The sequence below is a fragment of the Rattus norvegicus genome, chromosome 1, assembly GCF_021556685.1.
Source record: "Rattus norvegicus strain SHRSP/BbbUtx chromosome 1, alternate assembly SHRSP_T2T, whole genome shotgun sequence".
Taxonomy (NCBI): domain Eukaryota; kingdom Metazoa; phylum Chordata; class Mammalia; order Rodentia; family Muridae; genus Rattus; species Rattus norvegicus.
Genome location: NC_141534.1, coordinates 208,791,230 through 208,814,838, shown reverse-complemented (window position 1 = coordinate 208,814,838; position 23,609 = coordinate 208,791,230). Strand labels below are relative to the sequence as shown.

General features: G+C 44.8%; 1 protein-coding gene and 2 pseudogenes across 2 annotated transcripts in view; 2 read left to right on the top strand and 1 right to left on the bottom strand.

The window, feature by feature from the left end:
• Positions 1-23,609, top strand: part of Sec61g-ps3 (Sec61 translocon subunit gamma, pseudogene 3) — a 40,173-nt pseudogene that overhangs the window by 5,021 nt on the left and 11,543 nt on the right. The window contains exon 2 of the transcript XR_015652714.1: positions 22,520-22,638. The product of XR_015652714.1 is annotated as a Sec61 translocon subunit gamma, pseudogene 3, transcript variant X2 (transcript). The remainder of the gene's footprint in view (positions 1-22,519; positions 22,639-23,609) is intronic.
• Positions 8,653-8,961, top strand: LOC147996997 (protein transport protein Sec61 subunit gamma pseudogene; annotated as a pseudogene).
• On the bottom strand, positions 11,601-14,997 carry Urah (urate (5-hydroxyiso-) hydrolase). The gene is made up of 4 exons (NM_001134507.1): positions 14,761-14,997; positions 14,254-14,393; positions 13,125-13,260; positions 11,601-11,926 (listed from the first exon to the last, which is right to left on the bottom strand). The coding sequence occupies exons 1-4, from the start codon at positions 14,818-14,820 to the stop codon at positions 11,837-11,839; spliced, it is 426 nt and encodes a 141-aa protein (NP_001127979.1). The 5' UTR covers positions 14,821-14,997; the 3' UTR covers positions 11,601-11,836.

Genomic DNA, 23,609 nt, shown 5'->3' with positions numbered 1-23,609 from the left:
GAAAGATCTATATCCGGTTCCTGTCAGCATGCACTTCTTAGCTTCATCCATCTTATCTAGTTTTGGTGTCTGTATATGTATGGGCCACATGGGGGGGGGGGGGAGGCTCTGAATGGCCATTCCTTCAGCCTTTGTTCTAAACGTTGCCTCCCTATCACCTCCTATGGATATTTTTGTTCCCCTTTTAAAGAAGGAGTGAAACATCTGCATTTTGGTCATCCTTCTTGAGGTTCATGTGGTCCCTGCACTGCATCTTGGGTAATTCGAGTATTTGGGCTAATACCCATTTATCATACAATGTATGTTTTTCTGTGATTGGGTTACCTCACTCAGGATGATATTTTCCAGTTCCATCCATTTGCCTGTGAATTTCATAAAGTCATTGTTTTTGATAGCTGAGTAATATTCCATTGTGTAGATGTACCACATTTTCTGTAACCATGTCGGTGCAGGCGCCGACATATCCATTCCTCTGTTGAAGGACATCTGGGTTCTTTCCAGCTTCTGGCTATTATAAATAAGGCTGCAATGAACATAGTGGAGCACGTGTCTTTGTTACATGTTGGAGCATCTTTTGGGTATATGCCCAGGAGAGGTATAGCTGGTCCTCAGGTAGTGCAATGTCCAGTTTTCTGAGGAACCTCCAGACTGATTTCTGGAATGGTTGTACCAGTTTGCAATCCCACCAACAACAGAGGAGTGTTCCTCTTTCTCCACATCCTTGCCAGCATCTGCTGTCCCCGGAGTTTTTGATTTTAGCCATTCTGACTGGTGTGAGGTGGAATCTCAGGGTTGTTTTGATTTGCATTTCCCTTATGACTAAAGGTGTTGAACATTTCTTTAGGTGTTTCTCAGCCATTCGGCATTCCTCAGCTGTGAATTCTTTGTTTAGCTCTGAACCCCATTTTTTAATAGGGTTATTTGTTTCCCTGCGGTCTAACTTCTTGAGTTCTTTGTATATTTTGGATATCCCATTTGTTGATTCTTGATCTTAGAGCATAAGCCATTCGTGTTTTGTTCAGGAAATTTTCTTCAGTGCCCATGTGTTCTAGACAATTCACCACTTTTTCTTCTGTTCGTTTGAGTGTATCTGGTTTGATGTGGAGGTCCTTGATCCACTTGGACTTAAGCTTTGTACAGGGTGATAAGCATGGATCGATCTGCATTCCTCTATATGCTGACCTCCAGTTGAACCAGCACCATTTGCTGAAAATGCTATCTTTTTTCCATTGGATGGTTTTGGCTCCTTTGTCAAAAATCAAGTGATCATAGGTGTGTGGGTTCATTTCTGGGTCTTCAGTTCTGTTCCATTGGTCTATCTTTCTGTCTCTGTACCAATACCACGCAGTTTTTATCACTATTGCTCTGTAATACTGCTTGAGTTCAGGGATAGTGATTCCCCCAGAAGTCCTTTTATTGTTGAGGATAGTTTTAGCTATCCTAGGTTTTTTGTTATTCCAGATGAATTTGCAAATTGTTCTGTCTAACTCTCTGAAGAATTGGATTGGAATTTTGATGGGGATTGCATTGAATCTGTAGATCGCTTTTGGTAAAATGGCCATTTTTACTATATTAATCCTGCCAGTCCATGAGCATGGGAGATCTTTCCATCTTCTGAGGTCTTCTTCAATTTCTTTCTTCAGAGGCTTGAAGTTCTTATCATACAGATCTTTCACTTGCGTGGTTAAAGTCACACTGAGGTATTTTATGTTATTTGGGACTATTATGAAGGGTGTAGTTTCCCTAATTTCTTTCTCGGCTTGTTTCTCTTTTGTGTAGAGGAAGGCTACTGATTTATTTGAGTTAATTTTATACCCAGCCACTTTGCTGAAGTTGTTTATCAGCTTTAGTAGTTCTCTGGTGGAACTTTTGGGATCACTTAAATATACTATCATGTCATCTGCAAATAGTGATATTTTGACTTCTTCTTTTCCAATCTGTATCCCTTTGATCTTCTTTTGTTGTCTGATTGCTCTGGCTAGAACTTTGAGAACTATATTGAATAAGTAGGGAGAGAGTGGGCAGCCTTGTCTAGTCCCTGATTTTAGTGGGATTGCCTCAAGTTTCTCTCCATTTAGTTTAATATTAGCTACTGGTTTTCTGTATATGGCTTTTACTATGTTTAGTTATGGGCCTTGAATTCCTATTCTTTCCAGGACTTTTATCATGAAGGGGTGTTGAATTTTGTCAAATGCTTTCTCAGCATCTAATGAAATGATCATGTAGTTTTTTTTTTTTTTTTTTTTTTTTGGTTCTTTTTTTCGGAGCTGGGGACCGAACCCAGGGCCTTGCGCTTCCTAGGTAAGGGCTCTACCACTGAGCTAAATCCCCAGCCCCGATCATGTAGTTTTTAATCTTTCAGTTTGTTTATTACGTTGACGGTTTTCCATATATTAAACCATCCCTGCATGCCTGGGATGAAGCCTACTTGATCATGGTGGATGATTGTTTTGATGTGCTCTTGGATTCGGTTTGCAAGAATTTTATTGAGTATTTTTGCGTCGATGTTCATAAGGGAAATTGGTCTGAAGTTCTCTTTCTTTGTTGGGTCTTTATGAGGTTTAGGTATACGAATAATTGTGGCTTCATAGAAGGAATTCGGTAGTGCTCAATCTGTCTTAATTTTGTGGAATAGTTTGGATAATATTGGTATGAGGTCTTCTATGAAGGTCTGATAGAATTCTGCACTGAACCCATCTGGACCTGGGCTCTTTTTGGTTTGGAGACTTTTAATGACTGCTTCTATTTCCTTAGGAGTTATGGGGTTGTTTAACTGGTTTATCTGTTCCTGATTTAACTTCGGTACCTGGTATCTGTCTAGGAAATTGTCCATTTCCGGCAGATTTTCAAGTTTTGTTGAATATAGGCTTTCGTAGTAGGATCTGATAATTTTTTGAATTTTCTCTGATTCTGCAGTTATGTCTCCCTTTTCATTTCTGATTTTGTTAATTTGGACGTACTCTCTGTGTCCTCTGGTTAGTCTGCCTAAGGTTTTATCTATCTTGTTGATTTTCTCAAAGAACCAACTTTTGGTTCTGTTGATTCTTTCTATGGTCCTTTTGTTTCTACTTGGTTGATTTCAGCTCTGAGTTTGATTATTTCCTGCCTTCTACTCCTCCTGGGTGTATTTGCTTCTTTTTGTTCTAGAGGTTTTAGGTGTGCTGTCAAGCTGCTGATATAAGCTCTCTCCTGTTTCTTTCTGTAGGCACTCAGAGCTCTGAGTTTTCCTCTTAGCACAGCTTTCATTGTGTCCCATAAGTTTGGGTATGTTGTACCTTCATTTTCATTAAATTCTAAGAAGTCTTTAATTTCTTTCTTTATTTCTTCCTTGACCAGGTTATCGTTGAGTAGAGCATTGTTCAACTTCCATGTATATGTGGGCGTTCTTCCCTTATTGTTATTGAAGACCAGCTTTAGCCCGTGGTGGTCTGATAGGACGCATGGGATTATTTCTATCTTTCTGTATTTGTTGAGGCCTGTTTTATGACCAATTATATGGTCAGTTTTGGAAAAAGTACCATGAGGTGGTGAGAAGAAGGTATATCCTTTTGTTTTAGGATAGAATGTTCTATAAATATCTGTTAAGTCCATTTGGTTCATGACTTCTCTTAGTCTGTCTATGTTTCTGTTTAATTTTTGTTTCCATGATGAGAGTGGGGTGTTGAAATTTCCTATTATTATTGTGTGAGGTGCAATGTGTGCTTTGAGCTTTAGTAAGCCTTCTTTTATGTATGTAGGTGCCCTTGTATTTGGAGCATAGATATTTAGGATTGAGAGTTCATCTTGGTGGATTTTTCCTTTGATGAATATGAAGTGTTCTTCCTTATCTTTTTTGATGACTTTTCGTTGAAAATTGATTTTATTCGATATTAGAATGACTACTCCAGCTTGCTTCTTCAGACCATTTGCTTGGAAAGTTGTTTTCCAGCCTTTTACTGTGAGGTAGTGTGTGTGTCTCTGAGGTGTGTTTCCTTTAGGAAGCAGAATGCTAGGTCCTCATTACGTATCCAGTTTGTAAATCTGTGTCTTTTTATTGGGGAATTGAGTCCATTGATGTTGAGAGATATTAAGGAATAGTGATTGTTTTTCCTGTTATATTCATATTTGGATATGAGATTATGTTTGCGTGCTTTTCTTCTCTCTGTTTTGTTGACAAAACGATTAGTTTCTTGCTTTTTCTAGGGTGTAGCTTGCCTCCTTATGTTGGGCTTTACCATTTATTATCCTTTGTAGGGCTGGATTTGTAGAAAGATATTGTGCAAATTTGGTTTTGTCATGGAATATCTTGGTTTCTCCATCTATGTTAATTGAGAGCTTTGCAGGATACAGTAACTTTGGATGGCATTTGTGTTCTCTTAGGGTCTGTATGACATCTGTCCAGGATCTTCTGGCTTTCATAGTGTCTGGTGAGAAGTCTGGTGTAATTCTGGTAGGTCTGCCTTTATATGTTACTTGACATTTTCCCCTTACTGCTTTTAATATTCTTTATTTGTTTTGTGCATTTGGTGTTTTGACTATTATGTGACGGGAGGAGTTTCTTTTCTGGTCCAATCTATTTGGAGTTCTGTAAGCTTCTTGTATGTTTATGGGCATCTCTTTCTTTAGGTTAGGGAAGTTTTCTTCTATGATTTTGTTGAAGATATTTACTGGTCCTTTGAGCTGGGAGTCTTCATTCTCTTCTATACCTATTATCCTTAGGTTTGATCTTCTCATTGAGTCCTGGATTTCATGTATGTTTTGGGCCAGAAGCTTTTTCCGTTTTACATTATCTTTAATATTTGTGTCGATAATTTCTATGGAATCTTCTGCTCCTGAAATTCTCTCTTCTATCTCTTTTTTTTTTCGGAGCTGGGGACTGAACCCAGGGCCTTGTGCTTGCTAGGCAAGCGCTCTACCACTGAGCTAAATCCCCAACCCCTCTCTCTTCTATCTCTTGTATTCTGTTTGTGATGCTTGTATTGACGGCTCCTTGTCTCTTCCTTTGGTTTTCTATATCCAGGGTTGTCTCCTTTTGTGCTTTCTTTATTGCTTCTATTTCCATTTTCAATTCCTTCACCTGTTTGATTTTGTTTTCCTATAATTCTTTCAGGGATTTTTGTGATTCTTCTCTATAGGCTTCTTGTTTATTTATGTTTTCCTGCGTTTCTCTAAGGGAGTTTTTCATGTCTTTCTTGAAGTCCTCCAGCATCATGATCAAATGTGATTTTAAATCTAGATCTTGCTTTTCTGGTGTGTGTGGATATTCAGTGTTTGCTTTGGTGGGAGAATTGGGCTCCGATGATGCCTTGTAGTCTTGGTTTCTGTTGCTTGGGTTCCTGCGCTTGCCTCTCACCATCAGGTTGTCTCTGGTGTTACCTTGTTCTGCTATTTCTGACAGTGGCTTCACCATCCTATAGGCCCGTGCGTCAGGAGTGCTGTAGACCTGTTTTCCTGTTTTCTTTCAGCCAGTTATGGGAACAGAGTGTTCTGCTTTCAGGCATGTAGTCTTTCCTGTCTACTGGCCTTCAGCTGTTCCTGTGGGCATGTGTCCTGAGTCCACCAGGCAGGTCACTGGGAGCAGAGAAGTTGGTCTTATCTCCGGTCATTGGCCTGAAGTTGCTCCTCGGGGACTGCATTTCATCTCTCTGTGAGAGCAGCAACCAGAAGGACCTTCCCTGTCTTTTCTTGGGTCCCTGTGCATAGGGGTCCCAAATGGCAGTAGGTGTTTTCCTCTAGAGTCAGAAATGTGCGCAGAGTATAGTCTCTTCTGGCTTCCCAGGGGTGTCTGCCCCTCTGAAGTTTTAGCTCTCCCTTCTACAGGATTTGGGTGCAGGGAGCTGTTTGACTGGGTCTCTTCAGATCTGGGCGGTGTCTGGAGCGCAGGGGACCTGCAGCTTGAGTGTCCCTATCTTCCTGTTTCCAGAGGCCCTATACAGTTTCCTCTTGGGCCAGGGATGTGGGCAGGGGTGGTCTGTCCTGCCCTGCAGTCTCAGGAGTGCCCACCTGTCTGGGCGATGAGCTCCCTTCCCAAGGGGTTTGGGAGCAGGTAGCTGTGGGCTGGGATCAGTGAGGTTCAGGCTCCAGCTAGAAACCGGAAGTGTCCAGTCCCAGAGGAATTTTGCCTGTGTGTCCTGAGTCTACCAGGCAGGTCACTTGGAGCCAAAAAGTTGTTGTTATCTCTGGTTCTGGGCCTGAAGTCGCTCCTCGGGGGCTGGGTTTCAGCTCTTTGTGAGGGCAGCAACCAGAAGGGCCTGACCCGCCTTTTCTCGGGTCCCTGTGCACAGGGGTCCCAGATGGCGCTAGGCGTTTTCCTCTAGAGTCAGGAATGTGGGCAGAGTGTAGTCTCTTCTGGGTTCCCAGGCGTGTCTGCCCCTCTGAAGGTTTAGCTCTCCCTCCCACAGTATTTGGGTGCAGGGAGCTGTTTGACCGCGTCCCTTCAGATCCGGGCGGTGTCTCCTCATGTTGCATCTTATACACCCTCTGATCATCCAGTCTCTCTCCCTCGAGTACCTGAGTGCTGCAGCCATTTGGCATCATACTTCCTGACCTACATCATGTCCAGACACCAGTATTTCTTGTATCACCATTACAGTTACTCCTTGACCAATACCATCTGCCTTTCCTACTGTCTTGTTCTGGTTGGCCTTTTTCAACTTGACATAAGCCTAGACATATCTGAGAAGATGGCATCCCAGTTGAAGAATTGCCTCTATCAGATTGGCCTGTGGGAAAGCCTATGGGGTATTACCTTGACCACTGATTGATGGGAGAAGTCTCAGCCCTCTGTGGGTTGGGTTTGTCTCCTGAGCACCAGTGGTTCAGAGACTAGGCAGATAGATTTGGGATCTAAGTTTAGTTTTTAGTTTTTATTTGTGTGTGCATTTTTGTGAATGTTTGTGCGAGTAAGCGAGCACACACACACACATACACACACACACACACACACACACACACACACACACACGGAGACCAATAGAAGGCAGTTGATCCCTTGGAATTGGAGTTATGGTTGGTTGTGAGCCACTTGATGTGGGTTTAAGACCCAAATTCCGCTCCTCATAATTGAGCAGTAAGTGCTTTCAACCACTGAGCTATCTCTCCAGACCCAGTTCTAAGTTTTTATACTCAGTTTCCTTTCCTTTCCTTTCCTTTCCTTTCCTTTCCTTTCCTTTCCTTTCCTTTCCTTTCCTTTCCTTTCCTTTCCTTTCCTTTCCCTTCCCTTCCCTTCCCTTCCCTTCCCTTCCCTTCCCTTCCCTTCCCTTCCCTTCCCTTCCCTTTCCTTCTCTTCTCTTCTCTTCTTTTCTTTTCGAGATGGGTTCTTTGTGTAACAGCTCTGGCTGTCCTGGAACTAACTTTATGGACCAGGGCAGCCTCTGTCTTCCAAGTTCTGGGACTAAAGGTGTATGCACTACGTCTGGTTTTGAATTGTCTTTGGTTGTAAGTAAAAGCAAAGTGATGATCTGTGATGTATCAGATTACAATTTTTGCAAATGTGCAAATATGCTACATTTGTTAGATTATAGAATTCTTTGTAGCCATCTGCACATCTTCTGATTAGTTTTCTAATATTCATTTATGGATTTGATCTGCCCAAATGAAAACCATGTTGCACTGAAAACTCTTGTGGAAATTTGTTTTGAGACAGGAGTTCTCCCTATGAAGTCCTGGCTGTCTTGGAACTTGCTTTGTAGACCAGCTGGCCCCGAATTCTCAGAGATCCTCCTAATCTACCTCCTGAGTTCTGTGATCAAAGGTGTGCACCACTATGCCCAGGCTCTTGTGGAAATTTTAACATCATTAAAATACTGAGGATATAAACCAAGTCCATTTCTCTATGCTGTTAAAAAGTTGGGATCAAACTGACTTTGTTCAGAGAAACATTCATTTCTACAGTCGTCTTGTAGAAGGCTGTCTTCTGAGCCCACCAGCCATTACCACCTTCATGGGAAGCAGCTATGACTATTCATGAATGATCCTCAAGGTTGGTCATGTTGACCTTCCCTATAGAAGAGTGAGGGTCCTCAAAGCCTCACCTGAGATCTCAGCTACTCCTTCTGAACTTCCCTGCCAGCTGTATGTAGCGTGTCCTAGTTGCATGTGGTTGTGTGCTAGAATACATAGAGTGTGGAAGAGTAACGGGAGGGAGTCCATCTACTCAGCTCTGGGTATGTCAGGGTCCATGCTGGGCAATGCCTTGTTGGTCAAACAGCTGTTCTAGTCACCCACACTTCTGTAACTAACTCCTCACCCATGCCCTGTATGTAGGCCCAGCAAACTCCCTGGATTGCCAAGTTGAACCTGTGTGGAACGTACTTTGGTCTGTCGTTGGCACCCATCTGGGGTGCGTAGGTGTAGGAAAAGTTCATGTAACAAGTCTTGGCAGAACTTCTCTGGTAACCAGCATAACTAAAACCGCACTGGCAGTTGCTTACAGCTAGTTTTGACATTGGAATGGCTCATCTAGGATGCAAGGCACTGCTTTCTGTGGCAGTCGCAGTGCTGGTACACTTACAGGCACATGCTTCTCACCAGCTGGTGCCGAATTTATAATGGCGCACTGTTAAAGTGAAGGAGACAGATGGTCCACTGACTTTAGAGCTCAAGATTCCCTCCATGGTGGCTGTGCCAAAAGAAAACAGCACAAGGAATTCTCTCCTAAGTTACGTGTCTCTACCCTCTCAAACTGCCATCCCACAAACATGGATCAGGTAATGCAGTTTGTCGAGCCAAGTCGGCAGTTTGTAAAGGACTCAATTCGGCTGGTTAAAAGATGCACCAAACCTGATAGAAAAGAATTCCAGAAGATTGCCATGGCCACAGTGTTTGGATTCGCTATCAGGGGTTCATCGGCTTCTTTGTGAAACTGATCCACATTCCTATTAATAACATTATTGTGGGTGGCTGAGTCCTTTCTCATCATGGGACTGGTGAACCAATGAGGGGGTGACAAGCTCATGAAGTAAAAAGTTGCCTGGATGCTTTGTGGTTTTTGTTCCTTTCCTCCTTCCTATGACATTTTCTATTTCTAAATTAAAATAATTTCAAAATAAACATTTTTCCATAATAGGAAAAAAAAAAAAAAAGAAGACAGCACAAGGCTAAGCCTCAAATCACACCTGTTGGGAATGGAATCCTGCACAGGACCATACACCTCAGAGCCACTCATTTCAGTGACAACAAAACTGAAAGCAAATTTATTTCAAGTCACCATCGTATTCAAGTAACACACACGACAGGAACTGACACGTCATCAAGGACATTACCTGGCATGGGAAGGGTTGGCTAGGGTTCTGTGAGTGGGTGGTCTTAGTAAACCTAGTAGCCACATTCTTGGTATGAGCTATGGAGTTTTACAAAAAGGAGCCCAAACTAGTTTCTGTGCTCTTAGTTTTGGTGGGGGGTGGCATTTGAGACGCGGTCTCTCTGTATAACCCTGGCTGTCATGGAACTCATTCTGTAGACCAGGCCGCCCTGGAACTCAAGAGATCTACCTGCCTCTGCCTCCCAAGTGCGGGGATTAAAGGCGTGTGCCATCACCGTCAGGCTGGATTAACCGGTATTAATACTTTCAGGCTTTAGCTCAGGTTTCCATAGGTGTTTGGTCTCAACATCCTCAACCCTACTTTATAGAAAGATACTTTATATGTAAGATAATGAAAATCTGTTCTGACAACTTTTTGAGCAGATTTAACATAGATTTACTGAGGAAGTGTGAGAAAGTACTCCATGAATTGGGCATTTGCAAGGGAGAAATACTGCCTTTGCTAACTGTAAACTTTGTGCCCTCTCTTTCAAAGAACTCCTTGGGAAGTGTGTTAGCCACAGGCGGAGGCAGAGAAAGCTGAATGCTTTCAGAACCTTATTTCCAAATAAATTCTTGTCAAGGTCATTCAACAAACTCTCCTCACCCCACTGACCTCTCCTTCTGTGTCTCCTACTACTTTATTTTGCCTCTCTTCAAAGCCCTCTGTTAGCCACCATTCCTCCATGGTTCCTCAGTTGCCAGTGAATCACCCCCATTGCAGCCCATTTGTCCCTGTGACCAGCCAAGTCCTCCTTTGGAAGCCAAACTCTCTCAACCTCTCCACACCAACTCCCCAAACCTGTTACAGACCCTCCCTCTCACTGTTTGCCAAGAGCCTATGTTCCTAAAATATCCTATGTTCCTAAAATATTTCATTTTCAGAACCCATTTGGACATCCCAGAAAAGACTATTCTGATGTTACAAAAACCTCTCAAATTGTTCTCCCCAACACAACCATACCCTGGTTTCAGGTAACAGATGTTCCCCATTTAACCTTATATAGCCAATTTCAATTTCCATGGCTCCTCTAAAAATTTCTGACTCCAGATAAGTATTCCTGACAACCAACAGCCTAGTTTTCCTGTCTATTGCTTATCCCAGAGGGCTGGATCTCTCCCACTTTCCTTGGTTTTGGGACTCCTCTTTCTGACCACCAGGACCACAAAACTAACAGTTTCAAATGTACATCCAAGATAAAACAAATCTTTTCTAAACTCCTTAACTTTACCTCTGTTCCTAGTCTGTCTGCCTCCACAGATTTCAAATCAACTGTAGACTGCTCCAGGAACTCCAGCCATTTCTGCTCCAGCCATCCTGGCCCAGCCTTACAGACTACACTTTCCTGTGGTACACAACTGAAACAGCCTACTCTTTCTGTCCTTGACCAGCAACCCAGCTTCCTTGGGGAGTGGAGCCACTTTCCTGTCAGACTCAGCTCAATGGGCCTGCTTCGAGGGGAGCCAACTAGAGAGGACTGGTAGAAAATAAAGATGTCGATTGCCTTGTACCTGACTGACAGCCAAGCACTTATTTCTCTTCTCTATTCTTAATAACTGTGAACTTGTAATTAACCTCCTTTATAGAGAGAGGCTGAGATAATAGGACTGAGGTAAAACCTAAGACTCACTGTCAGTGGCGAACTTCCTGCTCTGCTCTTTGAAGGGCCTCATGAGTGGCCCATATCCCCATGCCCAACTCTGCATTGCCCCTGTGACCTCAGCTGTTTCTCCTCAGAGGCCTCCTCAATCAACTGGTGTGACGGTTAGGATTGTCAACTTGACAGAATTTAGAATTATCTGAGAGAGGGGCCTCTGGGCGTGCCTGTAGGGTGCTAGCCTATGTTCATAGATGTGGAAAGACACATTAATTGTGAGAAGGGCCATTTCCTGGGCAGGGGATTCTGAGCTGTATAAAAGAGAAAGCAGTTGACTACTAGCAGTGCATTGCTCTCTCCTCCTTATCTTCCTTCCCCTCCCCCTCCTCCCTTTCTCTTTTTCTTTTTTGGCTTTTCAAGACAGGGTTTCTCTGTGCAGCCCTGGCTGTCCTGAATTACTGCAGACCATCTCTGTAGACCAAAGATCTACCGGCCTTTGTCTCCCAAGCACTGGGATTAAAAGCATGCGCTACCAACTGCCTGGCATTGCTCTCTGCTTCTTGATTGTAGCAGCAATGTGACCAGCTCCCTCAGCCTTCCTTTACTGTGACTTTCCTACCACGAAGAACTGTAACTTGAACTAATGCAGAATAAAACCCTTTCTCAAATTGCTTCTGTCAGAGTATTTTATCACAGCAGCAGGAAAAGAAACTAAGATACTTGGGGCAGAAGCAAAGTTCTGGTTTATTGTCCCTGTCCCAGTGACAGATGTGGATTTGCAGGTGTTGGAACTCTCTTTATTGACACCAACTCACAGCTTCCTACTATAAAACTCCAGAATGTTCAGCAAGCAGCAGCTTCATGTCCTTTGATGAGGACAAAGCCATGATTTGTGTGGGTGGCTAAGTCTGGGAAAGGAACCGGCAGACAGATGGCTTTCCTCGGGTAACACGCTACTTTAACTCCCCCGGTAGGTGGTGTAGGACCATGGGCTCAGCAGCAGAGGTACGTGGAACTTCTGGGTCTCCTTTGTAATAGTGAAAACAACCTATGAGAAGCAGAGAAGGCACTTAAAGGCACTGAAGATGGTGAGTCCTTCCTGCAACAGCCCCTGGGTCTTCCAGACAGCAGGAGTTCTGGTGCCTGGAAGCTGGAGATGCTTAGATAAAATCTGATGTTACCGTTTGAATAGTGTCTCCAACAAGAGATGCCTTGTTGCTAGTTGGTGGGCTTTGGGGAAGTGATTTGATCCTGAGGGATCTGATTGGATCAACTGGTTAAACTCTTGGAATTAACTGGATCCGTCATATGATGACGTCATTAGTAGTGTACTGGCTGGTTTTGTGTGTCTGCTTGATACAAGCTGAAGTTATTGCAGAGAAAGGGGCCTCAGTTGAGGAAATGCCTCCAGGAGACCCAGCTGTAAGGTATTTTCTCAGCTAGTGATCAAGTGGGGAGGACCCAGCCCATTGTGGGTGGTGCCATCCCTGGGCTGGTAGTCTTGGGTTCTATAAGAGAGCAAGCTGAGCAAGCCAGAGGAAGCAAGCCAGTAAGTAACGTCTGTCCATGGCCTCTGCATCAGCTCCTGCCTCCTGACCTGTGTGAGTTCCAATCCTGACTTCCTTTGATGATGAACAGCAATGTGGAAGTGTAAGCCAAATAAACCCTTTCCTCCCCAACTTGCTTCTTGGCCATGATGTTTGTGCAGGAATAGGAACCCTGACTAAGACAAGTAGGTACTGAAACTTGGAGGTGGGTCCTGCTGGAGGAAGGTCTCTGAGCAGAGTCTAAGGGAACCATGTCTTTTCTTGTGTTCCTTTCTGCTGCTTGTCCACCGTGAGGTGACAGCTCTCTTTCACATGTACCCACTGCCATAGTGAGTGCACAGAGCATCATGGGCTGAAATAATGAGACCAAATAAATAATTCTCCCTTATGCTGCATCAGGGCTGTAGAAGTTACTAACACACCCAGTGTTCCTGGGTCTGGGTTCAGATGAGAATCTGTCTACAAAGGAAGAAGAGACAGCCTCAGTGTGGCCTCTCCCTCCCACCCACCTGATCCAGGGGCAGCTCAGTGTGTCATCATGAAGTATCATGGTGCCTTAGGTCCCTGGACACCTTCTGAGAGCACAAAGGAGATGAGTTCACTCGCTTGTTACCACCCTGGGAGAGGTAGGGCCAGTCTGACCCTGGTCTGGTCAAAGTGAATCAGGGTCCAACTGCTCTACGCACCCATGGCACTCACCTCTACATATGGGTAAAAGCTCTCTTGACCCCGCTCTTTCCAGTAGCGCTCCGTGTCGAAGGACAGCTTATAGGTGCCTGGCTTCATCTGGCTTTGTGTCAGGAGCCCAGGACAGCGACCATCCAGGTTTGTGTAGCTATGAAGAGACAAGTGAGAGAAGAGCTGAGAAACCTCCCTCCCTAGCTTTTCTGATCTGCATGCCAATATCTACAGATGATTCCCACAGTCTCACAGAAGGAGCACAGACGCGGCCAGGATAGGGAGGGCAATGGTTCCTAAGGATATCGCCATGCTGCCTATTTAGGAAATCACAAAGCAGAGAAGCAAAAGATAAAACCTCAGGTTTGTGAAAGACTGAGCCAGGAGGGGACAAGCCACGCCCTGTTCTCACAGGCAGGTCAGAGGGAGGAGATGTGTGAGCCTGTCTCCCTTAAATAGAACATGCTCTCAAGGCCACAAATCTACCAGCTTCGGCTGGCTAAACCTGAAACAAGCCCCCAACAGAGCATGTACCAGGGGCATGGCCAGGGCCAGGACCAGAGCCTGGCTCACTGAGGTTGAAAGGCCCAGTCCTGAACCAGAGTAGGATCTTGGTTTTACCTCAGTCCTATTATCTCAGCCTCCCTCTGTAAAGGAAGTTAATTACAAGTTCACAGCTATTAAGAGTAGAGAAGAGAAATAAGCGCTCTGCCTTCACCCTGGCACAAGGTGATTGCAGTCTTTATTTTCTGCCAGTCCTCTCAGTTGGCTCCCCTTGCAGCAGGCTGAGTCTGACAGGCAAGTGGGTCCCCTCCCAGCAGGCCCACTGGGCTGAGTCTGACAGGCAAGGACCCAACAAAGCTGTCTCTGACATCCTATGACATTGTCCCAGGTATGCACATCTGGTGAAAAGGCTATTTCGTCACCATCCCTGTTATCTGAGATGAGGAAAAGGAGGCTCAGGGATCAAGAGGGCAATGGTCAGTCCTGCCTTCCAGCCCCCAGTGGTCACACAGGACCACTCAGTGTTGTCCTGGTCTTACTACTCCACCTCAGTACCTGCCTAAGATCTTCCCCAGGGGGGGACCCAGGAAGGGCACTGCTGCTGGAGATAGTACTTACGGATTCCAGCCCAGGAACTGTCTCCTACCTTGTTCTCAGCTCCATCCACTGCTGACTGGGGGCCTCCAGGCGGCACAAACGTAGGCAGAGGCCTTGGGCAGGGAGCCCTGAGGCAGTATCTAGTACATGAGTAGTCAGGGGACTGCTTTCTGTAGCCATGTTGCCAGCCTGAGCAGAGAGAGTGAGCGTGATCACCTCGGCGCCAGTATGTACAGGCCCAGCTAGCTGCCTCTTCGATCTTGTTGCGAGGAAAGCAAACAAAGAGCTCTACTGCCCAGAGGCAGGCTGAGTTGCAGGATAGGATGCCAAGTGCTAAACAAAGCTGACCTGTGCCCTCTTTTGCCCCTGCCTGGACACCACCCTCTTTCCCTTGTGTAAACCCTTCAGTTTCAGCAGGCCTTTAGTGTCCGAGAACCCAGCTGTCTGATGCCTCTGGCTCATATGTCTCCTAGGAACAACCCTGCTCCCAAGCTCCCACACCCGCCTCCGTCTCTGTCTCCGTAGGTATCAGACGGGGTACAAGCCAACTCCTTACCTGTGGCCCGCCTAGGTGTCTCTGGAGCGTCATCAGTCGCGGGGCGGTCCTGGAACTCATGCCCTGCCCTGGAGCTCTGGTCTGTGCAACTCTGATAGTCACCCTGCCAGCCTCAACAAGCTCCTCTGGTCAGCCAGAACCTGCTCCACCCAAGGCCCCGCCCCAACTCCTGGGGCCACCTATTTGAACTCTTCTGGGAAAGCCACTTCCTTCCGCCAGAAGAGCCCTGGCAGCCTCCTGGGTTTTTTGGGCCTGAGGGGGTGTTGATTTAAAGGAAAAGAATGGACCCGGTTGGGAGCTTGCTGTGGGGAGGAGTCGGGGAAGGGGGTTGCTGGGGACCGGTAGTTCTGAGAGAGGCGGGGCCAGTGGGGCCTACTGCAAAGACTGGTGGGAAATTGGTTAGGTTGCTGGGTCAGGGAAAGGGAAATAATTGAGTGGTTAAAACACAGAGGATGCTCAGAGTCATTTTGATTTGCATTTCCTTGGTGATTAAGGCCATTGAACATTTCTGGAAACAGCCTAGAAGCTCCTCAACAGAAGAATGGATAAAGAAAATGTGGTACATTTGCACAATGGAATACTACTCGGCTATTAAAAACAATGACATCATGAAATTTGCAGGCAAATGGATGGGACTAGAAAATATCATCCTGAGTAAGGTAACCCAGACCCAGAAAGACATACAAGTGGATATTAGCCATAAAATACAGGATAACAACGCTACTTACAATCCTCAGACCCAAAGAAGGTAACAAGGAGGGATCAAGGGAGGATGAATGAATCTCACTCAGAATGGGGAGTAAAATAGACATCGGAGGTGGATGGATGGAGGGAACTGGGTGAGATGAGGGTGGGGAGGGGAACAGGAGGGATGAAGTGTGAGGAGGACTGAGGGAGAGAGAACTGGGGGAAAGAACAGAAATTGGGGGCGGTGGTGGGCTGCTCTGTTTGAGCCACCTCCCCATGGCATGCTCCTCCTGGGTTCCACTCTTTTCCTGTAAGTCTACACCCTTCAGGTCCCCAAACTGAGCAAGTTTCCAGGGCTCATCTGGCAAAAGGTGGCTTTCTTTGATGTGTTCAAATAGGGTCAAGGGAAACTCTCAGGAATCTATGAGGGTGACCCTAGCTAAGACTCCTGGCAACAGGGGATGTGGAACCTGATATGGCCGCCTCCTGTAACCAGGCACACTTCCAAATGGAGGGATGAGGACACCAACCAACCCACAAAACTCTCAACCCAAAGTTTGTCCTGCCTACAAGGCCTTCTGGGGTTAAACATGGAGCAGAGATTGAGGGAATGGCCAACCAATGAATCACCCACCCTGAGACCCATCCATGAGAGAAAGCCTACCCCTGGCACTGTTAATGATATTCTGTTATACCTGTAGACAGGAACCTAGCTAGCATAATCATCCTCTGAAAGGCTTCACCCAGCAGTAGATGGAAACAGATGCAGAGACCTACAGCCACACATTAGTCGGAGCTTGGGGAATCTTGTGGAAGAAAGGGAGGAAGGACTAAAGGAGCCAGAGAAGTCAAGGACAGCACAAAAAAGTCCTACAGAATCAACTAACCTGGGCTCATAGGGGGTCACAGGGATTGGACTGCCACTCAAAGTCAAGCATGGCATGGACCTAGGCCTCCTACACATAGGTAACTGGCGTGCAGCTTCGTCTTCGTGTGGGTCTCTGAACAACTGGAGCAGGGGCTGTCTCTCGCTCTGCTGCTTTCCTTTGGAACCTTTTCCCTTAAGTGGGCTACCTTGTCTACTCCTACTGCAACTGGATATGCCACGGCGGGTTGCTATCTACAGGAGGAGAGACTGAGAGGAGAGGAGGGAGGGGAAGCTGTGATCAGGATGTAAAGTAAATAAATAAACTAATTAATGGGTGTGGGGGAAAGCACTGAGGAAGAGAGTTCAATTCTGGGACCCAGGAATTGTAATAGGGGAAGTTGAGAACTGACTCCACAAAATTCTCATTTGATTTCCATTCAAGAGCTGTGGCACCCCCCCCTCCAATCACACATACAATACCGAGTTAAGTTTTGAAAAAATTGAGGCATCAGTTGGCCCACGTTCGCCTTCTCGCTAATGTTGGATAAGGCCACACTGAAGAGAGCAGGAAAGATTCCTAGTCTTTACTGCTGATGGGTCATGTGCCTTGCCTCAGTTTCCTCAAGGGTACAGAGCAGTAAGCACTCCTAGTATGGTTGAGGTTCCAAGCAAAGTTGTCTGACTCCTCAAGACCCTCTGCCCATTCCACGTTTTTGGTACAGTTGGGTGGGAGGGCAAGGCTGTCTGAACCTGTGACTTTACCCTACTCCTCTGTGACAGGGTTATATAGTACATGGAACACATTCTCAAGGTATCCTGTGACCTGTGAGAACCAGAGGTGGGCTGCTGTGGTAACTCAGCAGGTAGAGGCTTTCGATGTCAAGCCTGATGATTGGAGTTTGATCCCAGGATCCTACAAGGTGTCAGAAAAGAACTGACTCCTTAGAGCTGTCATCCTATCTCCCTGATTCCTGCTGTCCAGAGAAGAAGCTGAGAGGCCATCCTTAGAATATTTCTAGATGGGTCAATGACCACCTTAGACATGACAAGGTAAACTGAGGTAGGGTGTAAATTTGTCAATTGATCACTCAGCAGACTTTTCTCTGAGTGAACAAAGCTTGATTTTTCTGTGCTAGTGACTCACTCCCTGGGGCCATCAGAAAATTCAAAGGGGCTGATGGTAAACTCCCTGGGGCTGGTGGTAAACCCTCAGGGGCCAGGGGTAAGGGTGCATGGGGAAAAAAACCACACATGTGCACATGTATGTACACATGTGCACACACACATGCACACACATGCACATACACTTGATGGGTGAAGCAAGCTCCAACAGACTCCAATAACTTTACATATACATACAGATACATTTGGTAGGCGGAGCAAAGCTCTGACCATTTTGCACACACGCACACATTTGATGGATGCGGCAAAGCTCCAACAAATTTGTTTTTATCCCAGGGTTTATATATCCCAGCAAAATCTTCCAAGCAGTACACAAATTGAAAGAATAAAAGGAAAAAAACCCCTAAAGTTTTACAAAGTCCCTAAAGTTTTACAAAAGCTATGGGAACATAATAAACCTCTGAAACTTTGCAGGAAGAGGGCCATTGGCCAAGGACATCTGGTACTTGATAAACGATTCTCAGAAATTTAGAGATAGGAGCTGTCAGATGGGCAGGGACGGTTCCTTGAATCCAGGTTGTAATTTAGAGATAGGGTCTGGAGCTGTCAGATGGGCAGTGATGGTTCCTTGAACCCTGGCTGTGGTAAGCTGATATTTGCTTAAGTTTAAATGAGCCAACCAGGTGCATTCTCTCGCTCCCCTCCCCATCTGCAGTTTTTATGCTTAAAAATTCAAGTGCAGTGGAGCTTGGGGCTCTTCTCCTCTGCTCCTGCGTGAGTTATGGGTTGGGCCTCAGTGCACTGAATAAAGCCTCTTGCTGATTGCATCAAGAACCGCCTCTGGCTGGTGATTGGGGGGCGCCGATATCCCGAGTGACCGAGTGTCTCCCTTCAGGGAACTCTTTCAAAATCACAATGTGGTTACATTGTATTTTTCTTTAGGTGGACAATTACAATGAGTATATGTAAGACAAACACATTCTCCAATACTCTCTGTGATGGTTTCTATATGCTTGGCTCAGAGAGTGGCACTATTAGAGATGTGTCATTGTGGGTGTGAGCTTAAGGCCTCCACCCCAGCTACCTGGAAATCAGTACTCTGCTAGCAGCCTTCCAGTGAAGATGTAGGACTCTCAGCTCCTCCTGCACCATGCCCGCCTGGAAGCTGCCATGTTCCCATGTTGACGATAATGGACTGAACCTCTGAACCTGTAAGCCAGCCCCAATTAAATGTTGTCCTTTATAAGAGTTGCCTTGGTCATGGTGTCTGTTCACAGCAGCAAAACCCTAACTAAGACACCCTCACCTGATCAAATGTTTTACTTAGTATGGATTAAAAAACCAAATTATTCTCAAGAGCTCACATTTATAACTAAGCAATTTGTTACAGATTAACAAAGTGTAAGCAAGAAAGGTAATTTTCTCAGTATTTTTTCTTTTTACTGGCAGTCTGCAATTTGCAGTGACAAAGGAAGGATCAATTGTTTTATTAATTTTAAAATGTAATCTTATAAAAAATATTAAATGAATCACAAATCTAAACTTTTATATAAAAACAACCAGCCATTTCTACTTTAAGTCCTCAGGGTACACACTGACTCATTTACAATTTTAATTAAATCATATCAGGAAGATGAGGGTAAAAATGGGTACATGAATTAATCATCGCCTGGATCACCAGCCCAGTTTAGCAAGAGAGGCAGGTCAGGTAGTACTAGTTGGGCCACCATTGTTCTTGTTCCCTGACCTCAAAAAATCCCTAGCTCAGGTATTAAGAATGTGCATTTCTGAATTTCAGATTGTTCCCTAAGATTTTTCTATGTCAAAGCAAAACCATCTTGACCTAACTTTACTGGCAATCTACTTCTCCAAATTCTTTCTAAGGGTGGTGGATGAATCATTAATCTACTGCAGCAGTAATGTTTGAAATAGATCAATCACTATTATTGTGAGTGCCAATGAGACTGCCCAGTGAGGGGCTGGAAGCCCCATAGAGTTGTCACATAAGCCCTGGACTATGAGGGATGTGATGTGAGGGCAGCAAACAGAGCAAAACTCCGTAGCAGTATGAAGTCCTTAGGGCATGTAGTCCTTGGGTCTCTGCCTCTCCAAGGCTCACCCATCATGGTTGTGCTAAATGGTAGACCACACTGCACGAGTTCTAAAGCTGTTTTGGAGTTCCTCTTGCAGGGATCTCAACATAGAAGGATGCATAGGAAGTTGAAAGTGGTGGCCACTGCCCAAGATGAGCTTTTGTGGACTATGACCCTTATTTTACCTCTTTACCTTTTGTGCTCTTGGTGCCTTTCCCTTTAGAGTCATTTATTTTCATTTTATGTGTGTGGGTGGTTTTATGTGCATGTTATATCTGTGAGCCACACGTTCACAGTGCCAGCAGAAGCCAGAGGAGGGGGACTGGTCCTCTGGAACTGGAGTTACAGACCACTGTTAGCTGCCACGGGGGTGGGAGGGTGTTTGGAAACCAAACCTGGGTTCTCTGTAAAAGCAGCCAGTGCTCTCAGCTCCTGAGCCTTTTCTCCAGCCCCTCTTGGCACTTTTCAATATGGTCTCAGGTCACTTCTTGTAAAGTCTCACATGTAAATAAACTGCAAAACAGCAGTCACCTCTTTTTGAAAGTTCTCTTTAAACCCTCCCTAAAAGAGGGCCTGATGCTGTCTACCTTGGACAGAATGGTGTAGAATGGGGGTGTAGAAGGGTGGCAGAATACCACATTGTTCTGGGCCTCCTGTTACCAACCAGGCTCATCCCCCACAGAAGGCTCTGCCTATCAGGGCCCTATGGTGCTGGTAGGCGAATTTGAAAAAGAGTCCTCAGTATTTATTTATTATGCTGGGTATCAGAGCCACAGCTGTGTACATGCTAAGCACAGGCTCTACCGCTGAGCTTTACTCCCATCTCTGAGGCCTCGCTTTTAAGGGAATTAGCCACCAAAATTTGTCATAATAAACACTTTGACCTATTTTTAGATGCAAACAAAAATAATAAAATATGAAAAAATTGGAAAAAATTGGAAAACATTCAAACTTATAAAGACACCTGCAGCATAGACATAAGATGTCTAGTTACAGCATTCTGTCAGATAATAGGTCTTTTTTTTTTTTTTTTTTTCCGGAGCTGGGGACCGAACCCAGGGCCTTGCGCTTCCTAGGCAAGCGCTCTAACACTGAGCTAAATCCCCAACCCCCAGATAATAGGTCTTATAAACAGAAAGAGATACTTGGAGCTGGCAATTCTTCTCCCATAGCGTATCATGGTTTAATTACTTATCAAAGGGCCAGGGAACCAACACAACAATAGAGCAATTGCCTAACAAGGCCAAGGTCTGCAAAAATCTCAAAACAGAAACAAAAAAAAAGTAAGATACACATATCTGGATCTTTTCCATTTTTCCAAATTGAAACCACCAAATGGAAGCTTGTTATTAGGGGAAATTTTCAAACATACAAAACCAGAACCAATACTACATCATTACTTTGTATCTGTCTGTCCATCTGTGCAACGCTCAGCATTGGTTATCTGTTACTGCACAACAAATTTCTTTACACTTTCCCATAAAACAGTATATGTCTAGCTCCATTTCAGGAAGCCAGGAGCCCGGCTTGGCTAGATCTCTGCTCCAGGGTCTCACAAAGACACAGTGTCATACAAAGACTTCCAGGGAGGGTCTGCTTCTATGCTTGCACAGCTGATGCAGGAATCTTTCTGGATAACACTCGAACACCAAAGAGAGTGGAATTGAGGGGTTGTCATCAGCACAGCGAAGCCAGGGCAGCTCTTGAAAACCTTTAACAGGTCTAGTCTGTATTCTTGTTTCATATTCTAAGACCAGAAGGTGGGGTGGGCAAGCAAGGGAGATTTTACAGACGCCTACGTGGCAGTCAGCAGGTTGTTCACGGCAGAGACCCAGTGTTTTAGCTATTTCTCCAGGTCATTTTGTTCCAGGTAGCAAGTTGAAATCATGCTTGGCAAATAGACAGTATAAGCAGTGCTTTAAGTAAATCACCATGTAATTCAATCTATACTTGGGTATTCCCTACTTTATTCTATGTCTCAGTTTGTTGGCAGGATTCATTTCCTGGTGGGTATCATATGGAGGCTTCTATTTTCTGGTTGGTTGATGGCTGGAGAGTGTCCTTGGCTCTTGCCCAATGGCTCCCTCCACAGGCTGTTGATGATACGGGTGCTTGATTCTCCTGGCAGGAGGATCTTTGGCTTCAGATAAGGAAATCTTATATAACATCACCACAGAAGTAGCATCGTGCCATCTGTGCTCTTGGTTAGAAGCACACCCACTCTCAAGGAAGAGCTTATGCAAAGGCTTGCCTCACTGGAGTCACCACACTACCTACCTCCATCCTTTTCCCGGTGGTAACACTTATGGGGCATCCCTTTTCGAACAGTGCCCATTCCCTTGATGTCTACAGTAGCACCCTTCTTGTGGATTTGCATGCGTGTTGCCATAGGAACAACTCCGTGTTTCCTAAAGGAAGGCCTAGAGAACATAGACTGAGTGCCTCTCTCTGTTTGTGTTCGTCATTTTGGTGAGTTAACTGGAAGATGGCTGCCAGGGCCGAAAGGCAGAGGGCGGGGCTGCTTTTTTTTTTTTTTTAAAGGCAGCTTCTCATTTTGTAGCCTTGGCTAGCTTGGAACTCTCTATGTAGACTAAGCTGGCTTGGAACTCATAGAGATCCTCCTGCCTTTACCTCACAAGATGAGATTAAAAGTGAGTACCACAATACCCAGCTTAATTTTGAAAAAATACTTTAAGAAATCTTTAAATTAGACAACTTTTTTTTCCCAATAAAAAAGAACCTTAATTAGGAATTTGTGTGCTGATACATACCTTTAGTTCCAGGCAGAGACAGGCAATCTCTGTGAATTGGAGGCCAGCTAAGCTTTATAGATAGACCCTATGTTAAAAAACCAACTAACCAACCAACCAAATTATTTTAATGAATAATTAATGCCACTGTCACAATCAGTTCTGAATCTCTTCATCTTTGAGCAAATTAAGAACTCTGTCAATGTTAATGGTTGATGTATTATTTCTGCTTCTTTTAGGACCTGATGACATTTGATGATGTGTCCATTAACTTTTCTCCAGAGGAGCGGGAATGTCTGGACTCTGCTCATCGGGACTTAGACAGGGATGTGACGGTGGAGAATTACAGAAGCCTGCTGTTTGTGGGCTAAGACAGCCTCCCTCAGGGGTGTACTGCCAACGCTAGTTAGCTTCCTTTGGGGAAGATCTCCTGCTTACCGTGTATTCCAGATCGCTGCCTTTCAGGAAGAAATGAGGTATTTGTTGGTATTGATAAGAAAATATTCATGATGTGCTTATAACCCACTCTGTTTCTTGAGGTAATACACACCCTTCATTTATGGTCTTATTAGGAACTCACTGGTTTAAAATACTGTGACCTACATCCAAAAATACACTGCCTTCCCTTTGCCTTTGATTTGGTAGTAGCCAGAAGTAGATTCTAGGATTTGCCAGTTTGAATCCTTCTGTAAGTATTAGACCAGGTTTGAAAAAAAAAATCAATGTTTGGAGAAACAGATTTCTAGAATCTTATTATATCTTTTAAAAAAAATATTTTATGTGTATTGAACGTGTGTCTGAGTCAGTGTCTGTGTGGCCATATGTGCAGGAGCCCACGGAGGTCAGAAAAGGCATTGGATCCTGGAACTGGAGTTAAATGTGGCTATGAGCTTCTGTGTGGGTGTTGGGGACAGAACCCAAGTCTGTTGCAAGAGCAGTAAGCGCTCTTAGCTGCTGAGCCATCTCTCTAGTCCCGTTTAATCTTTTTTTTTTATTAATTGCAACTGTTATAGAGATGTCATTGCTTAACTTTGAGACTCCCAAGAACTGTATTCTGTTTTCCCATAAACAAGTCTTGCCATCTGTAAGCCGTGCACGGTTACTGTTGTAGAGCAAAGGGAAGAGCCTTGTGTGGAGCATTAAAATACACAAGACAGTAGATGTATGCCCAGGTCCTTCTTCAGGGACAGGTTCCTGAGAGAGAGTGGACCGGGGAATGAGAGGATAGAGTGGATAGAAAGCTGGGCCCAGGAGGTCCTGCATAAGCTGCTGTATAACCAGGCAAGCTTATTAAGTACAGCATCTTAGGTATTTTTTTGTATGAGAGGA